This window comes from Trichogramma pretiosum, unplaced genomic scaffold (genome assembly GCF_000599845.2).
Source record: "Trichogramma pretiosum strain Unisexual culture from Peru unplaced genomic scaffold, Tpre_2.0 scaffold157, whole genome shotgun sequence".
In the NCBI taxonomy this organism is placed as follows: domain Eukaryota; kingdom Metazoa; phylum Arthropoda; class Insecta; order Hymenoptera; family Trichogrammatidae; genus Trichogramma; species Trichogramma pretiosum.
Window position 1 is genome coordinate 147,994 of NW_019640826.1, and position 21,433 is coordinate 169,426.

At 37.0% G+C, this 21,433-nt stretch overlaps 1 protein-coding gene across 1 annotated transcript; it reads right to left on the reverse strand.

Annotated features, from left to right (window-relative positions):
• Positions 1–3,584: 3,584 nt before the first annotated feature.
• LOC106652562 (neurogenic locus Notch protein-like) lies at positions 3,585–6,015 on the reverse strand (the record flags this gene model as incomplete). The annotated part of the gene is made up of 2 exons (XM_023463304.1): positions 3,585–3,787; positions 5,744–6,015. Coding segments are annotated over 2 exons (475 nt in total), but the record flags the coding sequence as incomplete, so codon positions are not given.
• Positions 6,016–21,433: the final 15,418 nt, after the last annotated feature.

Below are 21,433 nucleotides of genomic sequence, written 5' to 3' on the forward strand. Positions count from 1 at the left end.
GGGGGGGGGGGGGTGCCGCAATTGAGAGATGATGAGAAAAGGCGCGCTCGTAACGACGCGGAACGAGCCAGCAAAGCAGTAGCAGCCCAAAGTGCCCCAACTCGCGAACGGCGTCGTAAGTTTCGCGAGCTCGTAAGGGAACCTGCTTTGCGGTTGTCGAGCGCGATAGTGCCTCTGTACGCACGACTACGAAGCTCGTTGCCTCGCTTCCTTGTGGCGTGTTGGACACGTGTTTTCTGCATATATGCGCGCGCGATAGCGTATCGGGGCGAAGCATAACTGCAAAAACGTCAGACAAGTGCGTATGCAAAGCTGTATGTACCGGTGTACTCGGCACGTTTTGGGTCCGTTAATGGCATTGTTTTCGACGAACTGACCGAAATAACGAATTTTCACCTTGTTTTCTTTGGATTCGTTATAAAAAGGAGCTGTTCAAGCTCGAACGAGATAACAACCTGATAACAAAGATAACGTGGAAGCAATTCCGAGGCAACAAGTCGCGATTTTTAAATATTATAAAATGACGTTGGAATCATCAACATTCTCACGCTTGAATATACCTCGAACCTTCAAAAGAGTCAGGAGAAGTCTCCAAATAAGAGAAAAACGAAGAAGAAGCGGTGCAGCACTGAAGCAACGAGTTGAGCAAATGATAATAATAAACAAAAGTCGAGAGATTATTCAACAGATGACGAGCAGATATGTATAACATCGTCGGCACTATGCGTAGAAGGGGACTTTTTATTCTTGTATTCTTTTTTTTTTTAATGAGTAAATAAATGAACGTAAATCATAGCCCAGTGAGCGCAAAAAGACGTTAAAAAAAACGTAAAAAGAGTATGTACTGCAGGAGTCGCGTGATGAACGTACTCAAATGCTCGTATATATCATATGTACGTTGCAGTCTGCATTTGCAGTGTACTCTGAGCGGCTACGCAGAATTTTGATGAATGAGATGCGATTCCGTGAGGCTTAGTACAATTAACAAGCAATTATATGCGCATTTCTTTTTATCATTTTTTGATTGATGGTAAGAGAGGTCTGACCGTAGATGCGAGTCCTTACTATTTATATTGCGATCACCGCCGTAGGAGAGCTCTCTAGAATCTGCGAGTGCATAATATATAATATGAATACGCGCAAGATGAAAGAGGAAAGATCGAAAACGAAGGCTCATTGGAGCCTATACAACCGTACAGGTGCTCAAAACTCAGACGGCCCAACAGCTGTAAGAAACTCATCGGGTAGCTAGCAGCGAGCTCGCTTGCTTTTTCCTCGTGCAGCTGGGGCTTTTACGTCAAGACCCCTCAACCAGATATATTCAGAAGGTCGTTTTATCGCTTATTCGTATGCTTGGGGTTTCTTTGACCCTCACTCATATACGCACTGTCGTATAATAGTTTGGATCTGGAACACGACAAGTAATGTACGCAAAGTATTAATAGAGGTTAGAGACCCGAGTGATATTTGTCTCTCGCGATTCATTAAATACTCGCACTACCTGTTGCTCTACATATGCTGTCACGTAACATCATTTCATTAATCACACACACAAGTATGAATCATGACAAGGATTGTATTGGATCCTTTTTGTTTTTCATCATTCTCGCTATCACAACCGTCACGCCCTTATCTAAATCGCTGCTGTTAATGCCGCGAAAAATCAAATGCCAATCAAGCCTTATTATTGCAGCGGAGAATATCTCATTAATCAGAATCTTGATCAATTCAACGCCATCGAGTTTCTCCTTCCCATCTCGCGCGTCACAATGGATTTATGTGATATTTCTGTACACGAACAAAGTAGTTTTTGATCTTATGTATATTTTTAATTTGCACACCTTTTTTTGTTCTACCAAGGTGAAAATGATTGATTGTTAATAACACTCTCGTATTCGAAATGATTTTTCATAGATGCGAGTTTATTAGCAGTGCGATACTATGTGATGCGTTATGATGCGGCTTAGATTACTCATCATAATTAGTAGTTCATTACGGTGGTGATATGATGATAGATGTATAAAATATTATCCACAGCCTTATCCATTAGCTAGCTTTAGGAAATATTACCTCAAAATTGAAGAGTTTGAGAATACTCGTAATATCATTGAAGCGAGCATGAAGTTTAATTCTAGTAGCAAAGTTTTAAAAAATTGTTTTTGTCTGCAATGCTCTAAACAATCTGTAGCTCCATCTTCAGGCCTTTCTTCAACCGATGCAAAGATATCAAATGATTTAATCAATGTTTGTTTATTTTTTTCAGCGATAGCGCTACCGTTATAATGAGAGTGAATATTTGTAGAAAAGTACTTTTTACGCAACTTGGAGGATTGTTGTGACAACATTTGGCACTCGTGCTTGTTATTCAATATTTTCAAGTTGCACAATTCAATAAGGGAAAAAGGGTACGCGAGCGTTTGGTTTGCGTGGAAGCGCGGGCGACATTATCTGTTGGAGGGCGCGAGTAAGTCCGATTAATCTCGACTCGATCTTGAGAAACACTGCCGTGAATTTATGGGTAGTAGCAGCAGCAGCAGCAGCAGCAGCAGCAGCAAAGAGCGCAAAGCTCCAAAGAACTGAAAGAGAGCGCGCGGTCCAAACCAGTTTTTGCGCATCGTGCCTTCTCTCGCAGCTCCCCGTACGATCCTTCTTGCCTCCTCTTCGTCTTCTTCTATATGCTGCTGATGCCTCCGCCGCTTCTCCCTCGTTCGCTATATCTTTGTGTTGGACCTTTTTTCGACATTCCCTCCTTTAATACTTAACTGGCAAAAGAAACTCTTACAATACAGCTCCTCTTTTTCGATCTTCTTCTTCTTCTCTTTGGCTTGCCCAAGTCGTGTGTGTGAGTGTGTATGTCCAGAGAACTGCTGGAACTGACACTGCTACCCTAAAGGTTTCGTTAGGATCGTGTACGTATAAATCGAATCTTTCCCTCACTTTTACGCGGGTTTCGGTAGAAAGTCAAGGTTTTTACGATTTATTCGAAGAACTTGACGAAAAACTCTCTATCATTATAGGATTCCGCTTGTTTTTCAAAGGTCATATGCGCGCGTAGAGCTAGTTTGGTATAGGTGGACATTGCCGTGGTGCTTTCGTTGATATATTATTCATGCGCGCCGCCGTGGCTAATTTAATATATCATTTTGAGATTTTTCAAAAGAAGCATCAATCAGAAGCGAGCGCACTGCAGAAGCAATAATGACGCGAAGCAATATTCCGTGGGATCGGCAGATCGTAATGGTCAGGCGGCTGTGGTTGCGCCTTTGTTCCGCATTCCGCGTCGCGTACGGAGACACCCGCGCAGTCGAGCGCCTAGTCCATCATGAAAAGGCCTACAGCAGGTGAACGTGATCGTTTATCCGACTATCTCGCAATTAGAAAACTTCCAATGATGGACAAGCCGCGCTGCAGTGCGCGCTGTCCGTTTAATTCGACGACACGTAAACGGAATCGAGCAGTAGAGCTGCGCTTGCTTTCGTACGAAAATTTGAATGAAAAAAGTTTCCGTTGGCATGGCACTAAAGTTTTTTTTTGTTGCTATCTGTATTATATAAAATGTGAATTACGATTGAAATGTGAGGTACTCACTTGTAAGATCCATGAGTGTTGACGCAAACTCCGTACTTGCAAGGCGCTATCAAATCACACTCGTCTATGTCTTCGGAACAATTGGGTCCCGTGAAACCTGGAGCACAGGTGCACTGATACTCGTTATCGAGCGATCGGCACTGCGCTCCATACAAGCAGGGCGAAGATGCACAATAGTCGATCTTTTCACAGAACTCACCTGAAAGCAATGGAATAACATTAATAAATGCGTTTTCGTGTGTACCGTTGAATTTGTTAAGTTGAACTCGAGTTGGCTCTTTTATGTGCGAAGCGTGTTCGAGTCGAGATCGAAAGCTCGATATCGAAAAGGGTCAAACGCCCGTACGTTTGTGCTCGTGTGTGTATAAACGTGTGTTCGAGGGGACCGTTCGCTAATAAAATTACCAAAGCGTGTTTTTCTATACTAGCCAGCTTTGCTGTTGTGATAAGAAAAGGTAGAGCAAGTTTCAAGGATAAAAATAGTCGTACGCACGCTCGCGCCTGTTTTTGAACTGGACAAGCAGGCGCATGGCTACGATTGTCGCCTTACAAGGAAGTAGAGATAAGCACGCGAGCAAGATATACCTGCAGAGCGCTCAAATTTAACGATTGCTTGACATTATTACCGTGGATTTTCAGTTATTTTCCTATACGGTGCAGTTTGCTGAGTTTTCTTGCGATACCTCGGAACGGGCAGGCATTCGAGCGCGGCTCTCACGATACCGACTTTTAGCACTTTAGAATCCTTTACATACATAAAAAGTCACTTAGACGAGGCGTTAATCGCGAGCGGGCGGCAGGACGCGCTCCGAGAGCTGACTGGGAGGGGCCGCGCGCTTACCAATGATTCCACGACACTTTTACTATGCACAGCTAGCCTGGATACGCAGTTATTTTTGCCTCTCTGTCGCTGCTTGATACACATAAATGCAGACATTTGCATAATCTTCCGAGACCTTGCAAGTATACGACACTCCTGCACTGGTGCAGCGCTTACCCACGCCCTCGGTGCAGTTTTTACGCATGCGGTGTACGTGACGATATATAAATCCAATCCATTTTTTTACCGTCCTATTACTGCTTTGTGGTAGTCAACGCTAGAGTCGACTTGCGACAGATATATTATCAATAGCAATTAGATTAGCTCATCGCTCTAGCCTTTCTGAACTTTGAGCTGCTTCGACAAAACTAGAGTCCGAGTCCGAGCTTTTTACATTTTTATAGTTATTTTGTCGGAGAAAACTTAGTAGCCAAATGGCGAATCGTAACCCTAATGAATAATACGCATGCTTGTTTGTATACTACTTGTTTCTATGCAAAGTTGAATGAATGCCCGCACTCACTTGAGTGGTTTTATTTGAATGGCAATTAATAATTTAAACTTGGTCGAGCTTTGCATGTCTCATAGTAACAAAAGCGAATAAGCTTCTAGTTAGTAGTATTTAATTACGTTGCCAATACATTTTCTAATTTTGCGTAATTAATTTCACAAAAATCATCCCAAACTAATAAAATTATTTCATCCGTCACAGCTAATGAAATATTTAAATCCATAGCTACTACAGGATGTCAGAATTAATCTAGCAGTGTAACAGCATGCATGTTTATACGCTATTACACAAATTTTTAGTCAAAAATTGAAATGGAATTAAAAAAAAAAAAAGAATCAATTGAACATTTAGACTATAATCATTAGAATCTCGAGACAAATTCATCAACTTTTCTGCACTTAGTAACTACATCGCATTGCCAAATGGATTAAGCAAGAGATGTGTATCACATAATAACAAAACAATAACATATTACGCTTGCCAGCTAATTAGATAGTGCAACGCTTGAATTCCTTCGTGCGAAAGAACAAAAAACTCAGAATCAACTCGTCACGGTGAACTTTATCCAATGCATCTAAAATACATTATAATATATCTTTATCGAGTGAAGTGTTACACAACAGCTCTTATTGATACAATTTCTTTGATTATGCATGCAAATCGCGAGTATGTAACAATCACATTGCTAAAGTTCTTTCAATTTTTGCTACTATTTTCTTCACGATCGCTCGCTGTTTCTTCTCCGGGTGAATAATCAAACATGTGTAAATTCGTATTTATTCCATTGGGTCAAATTACAGAAGTACAAGATAAACATTACTTACCGGCATATCCATTGCCGCAGTCGCACGTGAAATCATAAAGCGTCTTCAATACACATTTTCCATTGTTGAAACACGGTGAAGAATCGCACACGCTGTCTAATTTGATTTCACATAAACTTGCTGAATAACCGATAGGACAGTCACAGGCGAACGTTGGTGTTCCACCGTACGGGCTTTCGACGACTCGACAAACGCCTCCGTTCTGACATCGTTGACCTTTCAGACATGGATTCCGATGTTGACAGAACTCACCTACATACTTCGATGTACAGCTGAAAATAACAATATCCAAGGTTAAACATTTGTATGAATTATGTTTGAAAAAATTCAATGTTCTTTATGTTTATGGATTTTATCTTTAATACTATGAATGTACAAAATATATTTTACCAATCGTACAAGGTTTTCATTTTTTGCAGCATTTTCAGAGCTGATTGCTGGTCTACCTATGAAGCAGTTAATATACTAACCGATACTTTTCTTTTACCTGAATCGTGACAAAAAAACGTATCGATTGCTGTGGTGTTAGCCAGAGACGGTATGACGTGACGTAAAAATAAATCTCCTTGGGGAGACTGCGTTTGTAGGAACAAGTGAATCGAAATAAGCGATTAATCTCTATGGAATTGGGGTATCTTGAACGAAAGAGAAAATGAACGTGTCGAGTAAGGATATAATTACACCGACGTTCAAATAATATTGAATTTTTCCGATAAATCTTGTTTGATGAAGAATTATTTCTATCAGCAATTATATAATATGCGAATTAAATAACTATTAAAATTTAAAATATGTTGTACTAAAATTTTAAATAATAAATCTAGTCGTAGATAATCAATGAATCACATGTAGCAAACAATGCAGTTAATACAACTGCACTGCAGAGATAGAAAATATGAGATAAATGTGATTAAAAAAATCTATTAAAACACCAGAAGCTTATACGCATAGTTCACATGTAATTTACGGTTTTCGCATAATATTCTTCTGACACGATATTGACAATCAAATGGAGAATTCCAAAATTTGAATTTAAGTTAAACAGTCACTATGCTGCAACAATGATAAAATAAATAATCCTGGAGAAGGACAACTATTTCTCGGATTACATGATATACATAAATTTTTGCGTATAACATCTTGATAGAGCCACAGGTTTGATCGACGAGCGAGAGACGAAAAACAGGTTTTCTACTGGTTCGTTTCACTACCGATACCACCTTCGCCACGGCCACCAATCGTCGTCGTATTATCACTTTCTTCCTTATATACTATCTTTGATGGACGCGAGCGAGCATCTCGTGGCTGCAATTTCTATTCGCGAGCTCCAGCAAGTATTCAAATGGGTTTTTTATTTGTGTCGTTTCAATGAATATATACGCGCATACACACATACCAGCACATACGCGGGGTTGAGCGTAGAGACACCCGTACTCGAGAGCGAGGGTCAGCTTGTGCCCATATACTTTGCTTCTCATTATTATTATCATCGATCGATCGAATTGAGCTTGAGGGAGAGACTGTATCTGTGGCTTATTGAGCATCGAGAAAAAGAAGGAAATTCTTCGGCGTATATATTCAATAGTACTCCTTTCGTGCGTTGATTCTCTTGTACTGTCCGTGCGCATGTGAATATTATAGATATGAAATAAAGCGAAGAATGCAAATTGCAAACCGTGTCGGGCTCATTTGTACTGGCGAAGGTACACATACACACACCTTTACTAACACATGCATACACAAATTCACACAATATCCTCAGTATTTTCTGCTGACCGATGCTTTGGTTGCAAATCCACATGGAAGCATGAACACAAGATGATTCTATGCCCAGATGAAAGCTACAAAGTCAGCATGATCGAGCTACATCGCTTTTATTTTTCGACCTGACTTATTTGTTTTTCTAAGGTACATGTATATTACACATGTAATCAATTTTTTGGGTTCTCTACGGAGATCACCAATTTTTTTTCTTTGGCGTAGTGAAATATTTAAGCAAATCTTTACGCTTATCCGTATTGAATTTTTTCATTATATTTTTATATTTATTTATTATGTTATATTATATTTGATATTTATTATAATTTTACTTTATTTTATTGGACTTGTGTATTCATTAGCAAATACTTGATCAATTAACATAGCTTAGTTCAGCGAATAATCGTTAAAAGTAACCCAATCGTGGAATTCGGATTTTTCGGACTCGGCGCCAAACAGAATACAAAAGGCATTTATGTACAGTCTCTTTTTTATGGACCTACAACTTTGTGAACTATAAATAAATCCGAAATATTCCTCTTAAAAAACTAAAAAAGCATCGAAAAACTATAGCTACCATTATAGTTGAGTATTACATCGACTCATTTCAGGATTTGCTGTACAAAACCGCTGGACGATAATTTACTCGTCGTAGGTTGGTTAATCGAGTAGCGCCATTCGTAAAAGGATAGCTTGCCGCTTTGGTGTATCAGAGAAAGCACAGAGAAAACTTCTAGTCAATAAGAAGCTCGATACAGGTTAAAAGACATCGAGCGAACATTTTGTACGAGACTCGCAAAATATTCAAGACTTTAATTATGAAACGCTGGTACAAAATAATAACTCTAACTGAATAATTATCCAAGTACGTTTTCAAGATCGCATAATATCAAGTTTCTGCCGATGTATCAATTTGAGATTACCGAAACTACTTAATTAATCCACCAAGTTTCAATATTTTATCAAATAAAACTTTCCAAATAATTTATGAAACTGTATAACATAATTTTGTTGAACGTAAACAAAATGTTCGGGGCCATTTATAGACTTTTTCATATTAAACTTTTTTTCTTCGGAAATACGCGTTAAATGTGCTTAATTCAGAAGCTCCCAAGTTTGTAAGGAAAATTATTTATAGTATATCAGTTTTATTGTTAAGATTTTAAAGGTAATTTTAAGCCGCAAGAGTCAATGAATGCGTCTAATGCAATGACTGGGTTTAAAGAGTCGTTTTTATAAGAGCGATTCAACTACTTGCTACTATTACTATACCAACCATTAGATGCACGCTACAAATTAAGAGGCAAATGACATCGTAAAAATCGTCTCTAGCAAAGCATAAAAAGTTATTGCATACGCAGCACCGGAGGCTCAACAAAGACATACCATAGTCGGTACTCGTTCGCAAGAGCAAAATACAACTATCTAGAATACAGACAACTAATGGGTTGTTTTACTCATTTTACAATGGCAAAGAGTTCAAGTTCTTTGACGCCCATGCGCGTGTACTTTCAGATTGCACGAAGCCGGGCAAGAAAATTAGCCCTTAGCGAAATTGCTGCAGCTAGTTTTTGCCATGATCTGCGTTTGCCGCTCCTCGCATACCGTTGACCCCGAGAATTTTTGGCCAAAACTCATGGACCGGAAACACCATTTCGCCGAAGTCCGTCTGTACCTTTGTTTTTTAAATATATATATCATTCAGGTTTGCTCACTGAAAAGTCAAAGTTTAAAGTATCTCGAGAGACTAACTCGGGCAGTGCAATTATAGTATCGATCTTCGATTCCTTTATATCCTTCTCACACAATGTTGTTCATATTTAGTTTTTGAGATTTAGCTACTTTTACGTCGTGTAAGCGATAGCGTGTTTTGTACTGATACTTTGTTTCTGAGGAATGGTTTCGAATGTAGTAGTTTAAGGTACTTGTCCTTGCACACGTTTGTAATTGAGTTGATTATTTTCACAAAATTTTTATTTTCGAATGTCATAGTATACCTTAGCATTTGTATACATATTCAATATTGAAAATAATCAGTCCGCCCAAGTATTTAAAGAAAATGTATCAATTCTATTTGAAAATCCCAGTAATTACTTTTTTATCATGCTTCGTGCAACAAGCAAATCATCGAAATAATAGAAGTACTAAATAATAGAAACAAGAACAATTGGTAATTGAACGATTAGGCATGTTCAAACATCCAGTTAGATCAAATGAATGGAGATGCACCCTCTTGGTAGACAAAGCTGCTACGCATGCCGAAACCACGTGAAAGAATTTTAAATCTGTTCTGTTCAACAAATCTGTTATTTCCTGCAGTTACATATTCTTAGCTTTCTTTAAATTAGCATTATGTAGACTGCAGATGTCAATTTACACTTGATTTCATAAAAATATAAATTTGATCATTGGCAGAAACTCTAACAATAGTCTGTTTTGAAACAATGCCTAAGCCTGAAAATTTGAAGAAGCAACCTTTGCAATCTCCTGAATGTTTAAATTCGTCATTCATCAATCTATTGTCTCCTTCTTTGCCAAAATAATCCTTGCCATTAAGATCTTCCTTCTAAAGACTGTCAAGGTCTACATCTTGGTTATGCACTGTGTGTATACGAGGCAATCGATACGAAGGATCTAGACGACTACAGACAAGAACTCAGTCTCTCCTCCCTCCCTCTTTCATCTTTAAATCTCGTCGATAGAATCATCGGTACACCGGAAACAAAGTAGATCAGAGCCTATAGGTGACACTGATCCAATTAGCCGACTAATGAGCACTGCACGCGCAGTTTCCACCCATGCGCACACTGGCACACACACACCCACTCACCGCTTCATGTGGACACACGATTGCAATTCGATACAGCTTCCTCCCTCTTTTTCGTAAATGTACGAATATACCATAACATACGCGCCAAAGGGTTGAGCGAGCTCTGTTGCTTTTTTCAAGTCTGAGTGAGAGCTATATTATCTACGTGGGAACGCGTAGTTGGGTAGCTGATCGTGCGCACTCCGCACGTTTCCATCAAATTCAATCAGGCGTACTTGAGTATATAATTCGATAACAAGTGCAATCGAGGCAATAAAATCTCGTCAATGAATTTTCATCAATGCGATTTCGAATGCAAGGGAAAAAATTAAAATATTTGTTTCCTGATATTTCTATTAAATATTTAAATAAAACGAGTCTGAAATTTTTAATTTTTACGTTAGCTTCGCCGTCTCCATAAAGTTTTGCGTAAAACGATACGAAAAATGTTAAATATTTCATGGTCATTGAGATGAAAATTAATATTTTAAACGCGTAGCATCAGTCATTGCAGGATTAAATCTCAAGAAAACATCTAAGAATACAGCGAATGCATTTTTTGTCCAAATGTACACACGCCCGACAAGCATGCATCATCGAGTCTTGAAGCAAACGAATTCACTGCAGGTTGAAAAAGAGGCCAAAACGAGACAAGGCGAGGCAGTGGGTATCTATACGTGTCTGTACAATCTGAGTATTTGTATATATAGCGATTGTGTTGAAACTGTTCCCATGGGCTGGGTGCACTACTCTCTTTCTCTTATACTCTTTAGTGTGCAGTTCTGCGGCTTTGAAAGACAACACTCCAAAGAGAGAGGAAGAGGGAGAAAGAGAGGAGAGAGATGCGGTTGACAAGAGAGACAACATAAAAAGAGAAGGAAAAAATGCTGGTACGCGTACGCATCGCTCTCGATTTCGAGAGACTTGCTTTTGATGGCCGATCGATGGACCACTGTATTGCCGCTCGTATTTCATTGCGTGCAATGTCGCAAACTTTATGCCCTTCGTGTCTGGATACGGTTTTTGGGATAGCTTCGATTCCGCTGAGGTCTTCGAGTGAATTACAAAGACGCAGAGAAAGTCAACGCACGAAGAAGAAGGAGACCAACTCTATTTCCGTTCAATTTATGCAAATTCAAAGGAAAGATGCAGAAATGGGATTAAAACCCCTATCCTTGAAATAGATTATGCTTGCTATGCTTTGACGATCTCACAAAATTATGATGTTATTATCTCAGCCCATACATTAGTAATTCATAAAGATATGCTTAAACAGGCGTATACTTGGTATGAACGTGAAAAAGAAACCACATGTAAGTTTAAAGATTTATGCACTAAGTCGAAAAAAATCAAACGTGTTTTAAAATTCAAACGCATAAGCGATAAAACTGTAAAATAAACGTCTGCATCAAATAATTTTTTTCATAACAAAGATATTGTATTAAAAAACATGACAAAAGTTTCACCATCAATTTTTTGTACTCTAAAATGTTCATCAAAATGTACTCAAATATAACAATTGATGCGAGCAAAAATCACACTACTGCTGTCTTCCATAACCTTACGAAGAATTAACCAACTTTAATCTTATTCTCTGTTTGTCCGTAGCAGCTTTTCACTCGTTTACTCTTGAAAGATTTTAAAAAAAGTTTGCATTCATTGCAACTGATGCATGGTCTCATTCTTTTTTAACAAATACGAAACGATATCAATTGATATTGCATTCATTTTTTCAACTGTATTATTAATCTGTATGTATTACTTCTTAGAAAAATGTTATGTTACTTCTTAGGTGTACTACTACTGATACTAGATGGTACCTGGTACTTTAATCAAACAATTTCATCTTTTGACTTTTTAAAATACGTAGCTATTAGTTTGAATCTAATCAATCATTGTTTAAGCCTCTTTGATTGAAAATAAGCAAGTATCCAACAGAATTGTTGTTCTTTTTTTTACTCATAAAATCGCTCGTTCAAACTATGCCAGATCATAAGAAAGCGAATAAAATTAAAAAAAAAAGTGTGGATGAACGGATGAAGCGTAGAAAAAATAAAAAGTACAAACTAAGTCAAGGGGTGAGCTACTTTATTTCTGTCCGTCTCTGTCTCTCTCTTTCTCTCTCTTCTACTTGTGTTAATTCCTGCAGAAGTTTGTGTTGCACGTGTGGACACGTAGACGCATCATATATCTCTTCTATAGCAAGAAGTGCCGACAAGGGCACGATAAGGGAATCCAAACGAAAAGCAAGTGCATCTATCGAATTTACGTCGATCAAATGAACATTATTTTCAGTGATCCGAATAAAAAGAGGAGTTATTGATGGAATACTTGTTTATATAGAAAAAGCAGATTAAAAAAGGTATTATCTTATGCTTAAAATAAATGTTAACCCTCTGTTTGATTGAGTGCTGACACGTTTATTGAGGGAAAATATTTGTTTTCATTAAAAGAAAAATTTTTTATTCATCATTTAACCATTTTTTCATTCAACCATTTCCATTAAATTCAAATATTAACAATGAATTATTTCTCGCTATTTCGTTCGCTTAGCGTTATTTCTCGACAGGACATTCATCTTTTAATTTTTGTCGTGGATGATCTCAACCCTGCTGCCTAAAATTTCCGTGTATTTTTGTTTTTCTTTCTGTTTTCGTCGAGTTGTCCCATAATCAAATCTAAAAGACCCTCGCATTCGTGCTATCTAAATTAAACATCTCCAACGGGGCAGTTGTTTTTTAAACAGGCTCCTAGTATTTATGTGGCAACTATAAAATAATTACAAAATATACGTCATCGACCCAGAACAGTTTTCCAACCCAGCCGTCTTGAAGCATTTGTTAATTCATCTGTCATAGATATTTGAACGGATTTGCGCGGTATTTTCATTTCGTTGCAGCATGACATGGGATTTTCTTGGAATATAAATGAACTGTAAATTATATTACTAGCTCATGTGTACGGTAAAAAATAATAATCTATACACGGTAAAATCACTTTGTCAACGCGCACACGCTTAGATGGGGAGTGCTTAACGCATACGTTAAAGTTCATCGATAATTAGAGCCTCTTGTACACGAGTCATTAGTTTGATGCGACACGCTTGTATACACTCCGTAAAGCTTAATCACGATCTCTTGGCCGACAGAATCAACCCTGCCGACGCGGCCAAGTAATCTTTTATCTATAGCATTACATTCACATTGAATTGACAAATTATATGTTCATATCGCTGTTAGTAAAATACGCTCATTTACCATTTGACCCGGAAGTTTAGATATATATATATATGGCGTATGAAATTTAAATATTTCGGTGATGAGCGATGGAATAACAGGGGACGCAATAAATTTGCATGCATAAAAGAGTGCATGAAATGATAATTAGAGAGCGCGTCTATAGGCATAAGATACAGAGGCGTATCTTAAAGATACAATGTTTGGGTAAATAAACGTATCTTAGCAAAAGCGTAACATCAGCAAGAGCTGGTAAACGATAGTCCAATTTTCTGATGCACGTAATAATATAAGTTACGATTTTATTTTGCAGATAAACTATTTTGAAACACATTTACAAATTCCAAAAGTGGAGCGAGTCGAAGTACGCCGTTTTATACTCTATAAAAATCTTGACTTCATGACGATTGCATGGGGAGTGTAAAATCATTATAACCAAAATAATACGGAAGTAGAACGTGCAAGAGATAAGAATAAGCCGCTGGCTATGAAATCAACCTCAAACATACATAATAGTAGTGACTATGTACGAATGCGCTGAGCAAAATATTTATAACTATTCACCTAAGTATATCAAAACGTAGGTATTAGAACTATTATATATGCGCTTTAGCATCACTTTGGCGGTTGGAAAGCTCCGTTATGTTTCTTTTTCATGGCGATGAAAACGTATATTCTCATATATATATAGCGGAATGACCCAACCGCAAAGATCCACGTGATTGAACTTGGCGCGTTTCAAAATTATCCTATGAATGCCGACAGGACCGCCTCTTGAGAATTGCCACTCACAGACGAGGTTCCACGATTTTTTTATTTTAATAAAAATAAAATATTATTATGCACATTGAGCTTGCGACTTGTCACCAACGCGCACAGTTTTGGGAAAAATTTAATTCAATTATAGAAGAATAAAGAAAGATGAATCAGGCAAGACTCTAAAATTAAGAAATGAGCAAAGGGTGGCTCCTCTTATACCACTGCGCTGGAGCCTGTGAGATAAATACACAAAAATCTGAGGTTCTTTTAATGAATACACAGAGTGAGCCTTAAAAGTCAGACGTTCAGCCAGAATGGTACCATTTTTACAGGAGCTTCTGTTATGGAGCACATGTGTCAGTACACCAATCTTTTTTCTCATCTCGCTGCATGCCGAGCTAGCTTAAAAAAAACTAATCAGAGTACAGTGCAAAGAGGCTAAGAATTGAAGTAACTACAGATAAATAAAGCTTAATCGTTCCTTTGTCTTTCTGCGGTTTCGTTGTTTCTTCTCATTTTTTTGGGAACCACCTGTCGTCGTATACGTAATTTCACGGTTCTTTTTAATTCGAGGCTCGTTACGTATATTTTTTCGTAATACCGAAAAAAGTATCATTCGTATGTGATATAAAAAATGTACTTATAAATATGTGTGCAGGTTCACATTTACTGTGTTGTGGGAACAACTTGATGAGAAAAAAGTATGTACAATTGCAAAGCTAATATTTTTGTGTGAGTGGGCGCGCATTTTAAAGTAACATAATAATGAACTGATTGCGACAATTTTGATTGTGAGAAAATTTCGAATTGCTCAAAAATGGATAAGATAAATTACTATACATGTTGAAATTAATATTATACTTGCACAATTTATGAATTAGAACATACGTTTTAATTTTCATTATAGTTTTTTCACTCAAGTTCCTCATTCTCAAATCATCTTCTTAACTAGTGCTACTGTCTGACTGTCTGAAAATTTTATAATTGTCGTGGGTAACATTCATGGGTCAACGAACGCTGTAGTTTTTATCACAAATTTTATAGGAACCTGAATCATGTTTAGTAACCAGTTTTTGCTGCAGGCTATTAGTCTCGTTTGTCAAATGTCCAGGGTTAACTTTTCGATGACATTTTTACAGAATCAAAAAAATAATAATAAAATTATCGTACTTTTGATATCAATAATAAATTTTATACTGTAAAAAATATATAAGACGCATGGCTCATAGCAGCAATAAAGTTTAGTGAGAACGGACGCGACATTGCATGTCGATGGTTCCGCGACGTTTCTATGATTATCACCTTTCATGATAGTAAATAACTACTGAGCAAAATATTAGGCAAAATGCAAGCTAACAGTCGAAATATTAAAATGTACGTTGGAACTTCTGAACAAATTCTTTAAGAAGAGCGAGTTTGAAAAATTCTAATATAATGATGTCTTAATTCTATTCATATGTTATGTTATATATTATCTACTTAATATTAACAATTTCTAAATGTGGTTTCCACGAAATAGTGACGAGTAAATACAAGGATGAATAATTGATAAAATTAAAAAATCCGTCTAATTAGTCATAGCTATAGCGGATGCTTTTTCACGCAGCTTACAGAATATGTATATGAGAATATGTACACCCTAAACAGGCTAAAAAAAGATTAAAAAAGCTGAGCAGTGCTCAGCGGGAGGCTGGTATGATTGCAAAACTGTTAGCCAGTTTATAACTTGTCTTTTTGAGACTCCTCCGCCCACTGCTTCACGCATCGTCGCTGCACTCGAAAGCCTTTTCGCATTTTTGTCACGTTCAAAACAACTTGCAGCTGTACAGCAGATGTAAATTGAATATATTACACTGATTTACGCCTATGTGTTTGTGAAAAAATAAATAAAATAAACAGTCTGATATAGTTATAGTTATGAAAAATTTCCGGCTTTTTAACTATGAACGTGTTTACGTAAATAATTAAAAGCAGCAACTTGAACTAAGCAAATTTTATTTTATGTGAATTGCTGTCTTCTGAAGATTTAAGAATTATTTCAAACGAACGATTTTTAATGAAATAAATGACTTGAAATCGTTTATTGAAAAAAGTGACAACTATAGTAGTACACCGGACTCGACAGTCTATCTTACTATTTCTAAGCACGAACGGAGCAACTAAAAGTATAAATTTAGCAACAAAGTTACCAAGATTGCTGTTATATTTTTATAACAGTTGCAATTGCAACAAGCTGGTTCAATTTTGAAGAAAAAAGACAAGAAAGTAAAGAATTTTTGCATCTTAAAAAGTCTATCATGATTTAGTATTGAAATTATGCTTGTCAGAAATTTAAATTTAAATTACAAATCCTTTTCCAAAAAAATTAAGAACTGTTTTGCGTAAGAGAGTGTTTGATTTTTAATTTCCTGAATTATTGAATTATTATTTTATAAAATTATTTAATTCATTACAGAGAAATTTAAATTAGTGCAAAATTAGTAAAAGTCAATTTTTCAACCCTGGCCCATGATTTAATTATGAAAGATTAATTTTATTTGCTTATAAAAGGTAATAGTTTTTGTGTTAGAAGAAACTTAATACAGTTATATTGAAGGCCGTTAAACAATTCGTGTAAATAAAAATTGTCGAAGGAAAAAAGTGGGAACGCGGAACTTGGCGGTCAAAATTGTTAGGATGTGCTCTGAAAACACGTGCGGGTAGTTAACACAACACAGAGAAAAGAATAAATAGGAAACAAGACATGCGAGCGCGTTAAGTAGTAGCGCACAGAGGGAAGCGAATCTCGATACATGAGCTTATGGGTAAGGACGCAGCGCTGGTCTGCTCATCAGTATGCCTTTGCATAAATACACACAGCTATACAGACGAATCGATTATGCGAACGCGATCGCGATGTAAATCATTTACTTGATGCACGCGTAAAGCTACACTCCTTGCATGTTCATCTTTTAGAAAATCTCGCTGCTCGTATGTGCACATTTATGGGAGCAAATGAATCCGTTAGCTGATAACCGATTGGCTCCTGCGAAAAGCGACAGAGAAAAATTCAAAGTGCTTTTCTTCGTTTATATAAATGTTCATAAAAGCCGTTTCGTGTAGTTTTGCTGGATAGTTTAAAATCAACAACTTTTTATCATAATTACTTATGTATGAGTTGAAACAATATTTATAGATTCATGCACGTGCATATTATTCTTTCACAGCTTGCACCTCATAATGATACACTTTATAACTTGACATGAAATGGCTGTGGCCGAAGTTCATGATTCAGTAATAAAAATTCTCAAGCACACGCAAACCTAGCAAATGAATTGCGTCGCAGACCGCTTCCACGAACAAAAGCTACTTTTCTCTTGAGTTATTCAGTCAAAATATCTTTGTCTCTTGGTAGGAGATAATTTTCTAAAATATTTCAGACTCATAGCCGTGTCAATGGATTCGCACCAATATTGTGTCAGTATTACACATTAGTAAGTCCATTACTTAAGTCTTTTCGTTATGATTTTAGAATCTCGACAAATTTGTTATCAACTAATGTTAAGATTTAGTAATTTTCAGACATACGTGTCTATCATTTTTGTAAACTTCTATTTTTCACGTTTTCACTCTATCGTAAACAAGCCTTAAATCATACACGTACATGCGTTCGAGGAGACGGACATGGACGTCTCGCCTTTTTTCCCAGGTCTTCTCGGTATTCATTGTCTGCATTGCATTTCAGTCTTCGAATGAACGCATAAAAGGCAATGTTTGCTATAGATTTTTTACAATCGTGAGATCGAAGAATAACCCCTTGCAGAATGTGCATAGAATTTTACAGTTATTAAACAAACTACTTCTATTAAGTACCAGTCTATCTCGGTAATAAAGAGAAATTGTTTACTTAATAAAAGCTCAAATTTTGTGTCCCGAATTTTTACTCGAATACCATCTTAGATTACGAAAAAAACGACTAAAAATTACATTTATGCGTTTGAGCTCTTGAAGGATCTCAAGAGGAAAATTCATATTTCAGTATAGTGAAATACTAAATCCAAATGCATTTTTCATGCTACCCCAGCCGAAACTAACCTTTTTCGTCCCGACAGCCAACACGAAAAAGTTAATTTCTGCTGGGGGATTCATGAAAAATAGTATACGCACCTATGAAGCGAAAAAGAAAGCCTCAGAGCACATGTTTATCAGCCTCGGCTTCGCCTCGGACGATAATTACACATGCTCTGAGGCTTTCCAGTTTTTCGCTCCCTAGGCACGTAATATACTATTTGTGGCGAGCAGATAAATATAAATATTCTTTAATCTTCAAAAAAATTTAATTTTAATGCTTGGACAATGCGAAATTATTCATATAATTTTTCGGCAATTCAATTGATTAAAAAAACACCAAGTCATGATTTTTGAGCAATTAGTGATTTTTTCAATTTCAAGCCATGTGAATTTGTCACTATTGTTGTTAAAGTGTATATACATAAGTGGATAGACAAATTTCTAACGTCAAAATGAATGAAAAAGAGGTATAATATTGATCAAGATTATATAAATTAACATATTTCTGAAGCGTATTTTATTGGTCAATCTTGACAGAAGATGTACCTACTTTTACGAATAAGACCCAATACACAGTCCTATCATTGCTGAAACGCTCACTCGGAGCTTTTCCCACGAGCGCGATCAGACCCCGAAGCCTTGTAGCAGGACTTTTTTCGTTGTTGGTGTGTACACTGAACTCGCGCGTCTTTCTGCTCATTCGTATTCTCGGCTGTTTCCTGCTTTACGTGCTGCTCTGAAGAGCTTTTCCTCGACTTTTTTTAATTTTAAAGTCTAAGCTGTTGTCAATTGATTGACCTCATTGACTCGATAAGATGTTCCAAACTTTTTCAATTTTGATTTTAAATAAAGATGTAAACAAAGAGCTATTTGAATAATACTGTATGTACTACGAAAAAAAGTATCTCAAATCATAATATTCATACGAAATTCAACGCAGTCACGCTTATTAATATCAGCACGAGGAATGGACCAATCACGATGAGGTATTACAGAAAATAACATAAACATCGGCATAAGCGACAGCGGCTGGCGGCAGTCTCAGTAACAACAGTGAAAACAGGCGCAAAAAGCTAGTAAAGCGCTTGTAGCGACAAGGTGTAGATAGGGCATCGACTCGACCCTCAACGGAGATAGAGAAGCTCGCTACTGTTGCTGGCAGTGCTGCTGCCGCCGCCGTTCAGATGCTACACCATATAGCGCGCATTTACCGTGAAAGAAAGTCGCTTCTCAGCGAAAGAAAAGTCAATTTACAAGTGGTAGTGCAGCATCGTCCAGTAACATCTATAAAGGCGACTCGTGCTACTGCTGTAGCTAGCTCGCTCCAAGGGAAAACAAACATGCTGCAACTATATAATCGCCCTTTTTGCTGGCCAACAGAGCTGCTCCCGTAACTCTCTGTCAATTGCTCCGAACAAGAGGACAAGAATACTTGTTGCTGCTTCTACTGGCACAAGAACGCTCATATAGTACACATTTTTTACGCGACACGTTTATAAATCGATATACTTGATGCTACTGTGGCTAATATTTTTACACGCCTCAGATAGTACTTTGTCAAGCAGCTTATGAGCATCTGAACCCTTCAATTTTTTCTTTAAACTTATATTTTTATACTGAACTATTTACAATCGCTCCAGTCTTGACGGATTCATATAAGAAATCTTTACATCGATTTTGAAATATTTATTCTACAATGAGCAAGTTAATGAAGATACGATTTGCAAGTTGCATTGAGGGGGTGTTAATTGAACACGCAAACGACTAACTCAGAGACGCCTGGCTAACAACGCTCAATTTATCGTCTGTAAAAAAGCTCGGACACAATGACACTGGCAAGCTCGATTAATTATGCGCACTGAGTAGCCTTCGGCTGTCGAGTAGTCAATAGATAGGCATACAAAGCAGTAGCTGTAAATCATGTTTGATTCTTAATGAAGTGTTTAATTAAATACGAGACGAAAGAAAAATTTGCACTGCTATTATAGATTGCAATACGCGTACATCTATTAAAACCAGATGAATGAAGACCTCTCTTGAACCTGAACTTGAACCTCACTTTTCTCGGCTTCTATGGCCCTTAGAACAAAAAGACGATTATTCTTTTAAAGTTAAAGACTTTTTTATGAACAACGTAGGATTTTAGCTCAAAAGTGAAAATTGTGGAAATGGCAGCTTTCCAAAAAAAGTTCTATTTTTGCCAAAAAATTTCGAACGAAAATTCTTTATAAAAATTCGTATTATTAATTACACAAAAGCCAATCAATACTGCAAGTATACAAATCGATTTCATCGTTTCTCTTTTGCCATTACACCGGACGTGGTAATTTCACATTTAAATTAACCCGTTTCGGGCCAAACGGACGAAATTTCAGTTATTTTTTCATTCGATGTAAACTCTGTGAAAAAATTATGTCAGAAATGTCAGAATAGTCATAACCGACGTAAAATTTTATGAACTTTTCGAATCCGGCGTCAGAATTGTCAAAAAGTTGATGTGTAAAAGTTATGGACAATTAAACAATAAAAAACACGATTTTTTTTTTAAAAAATTTGATTTGATCCGAATTTTCGAGTTGAAACAGACTTGCTCTATAGGTCTAACACGTTTTTTTTGCGTCCATGGGGTGTAGACTTAAAAGTCCAATAGTTAAGATATCGAAATTCAACATTTTCTCTATAACGTTTTGTTCCTAGGCGCTTGGTTGACATATAAAAAAATTGACTACATTTATATACGGTTTTTTTCTACGAAGCGCCATTTTCGTGTCCACCATGTTAAATTTTGATATCGTAACTATTGGACTTTTAAGTCTACACCCCATGGACGCAAAAAAAACGTGTTAGACCTATAGAGCAAGTCTGTTTCGACTCGAAAATTCGGATCAAATCAAATTTTTTTTCAAAAAAGTCGTGTTTTTTATTGTTTAATTGTTCATAACTTTTACACATCAACTTTTTTTACAATTCTGACGCCCGATTCGAAAAGTTCATAAAATTTTACGTCGGTTATGACTATTCTGACATTTCTCACATATAGTACATACATAGTGCTTCGAATTCCGCGCATATACGTGT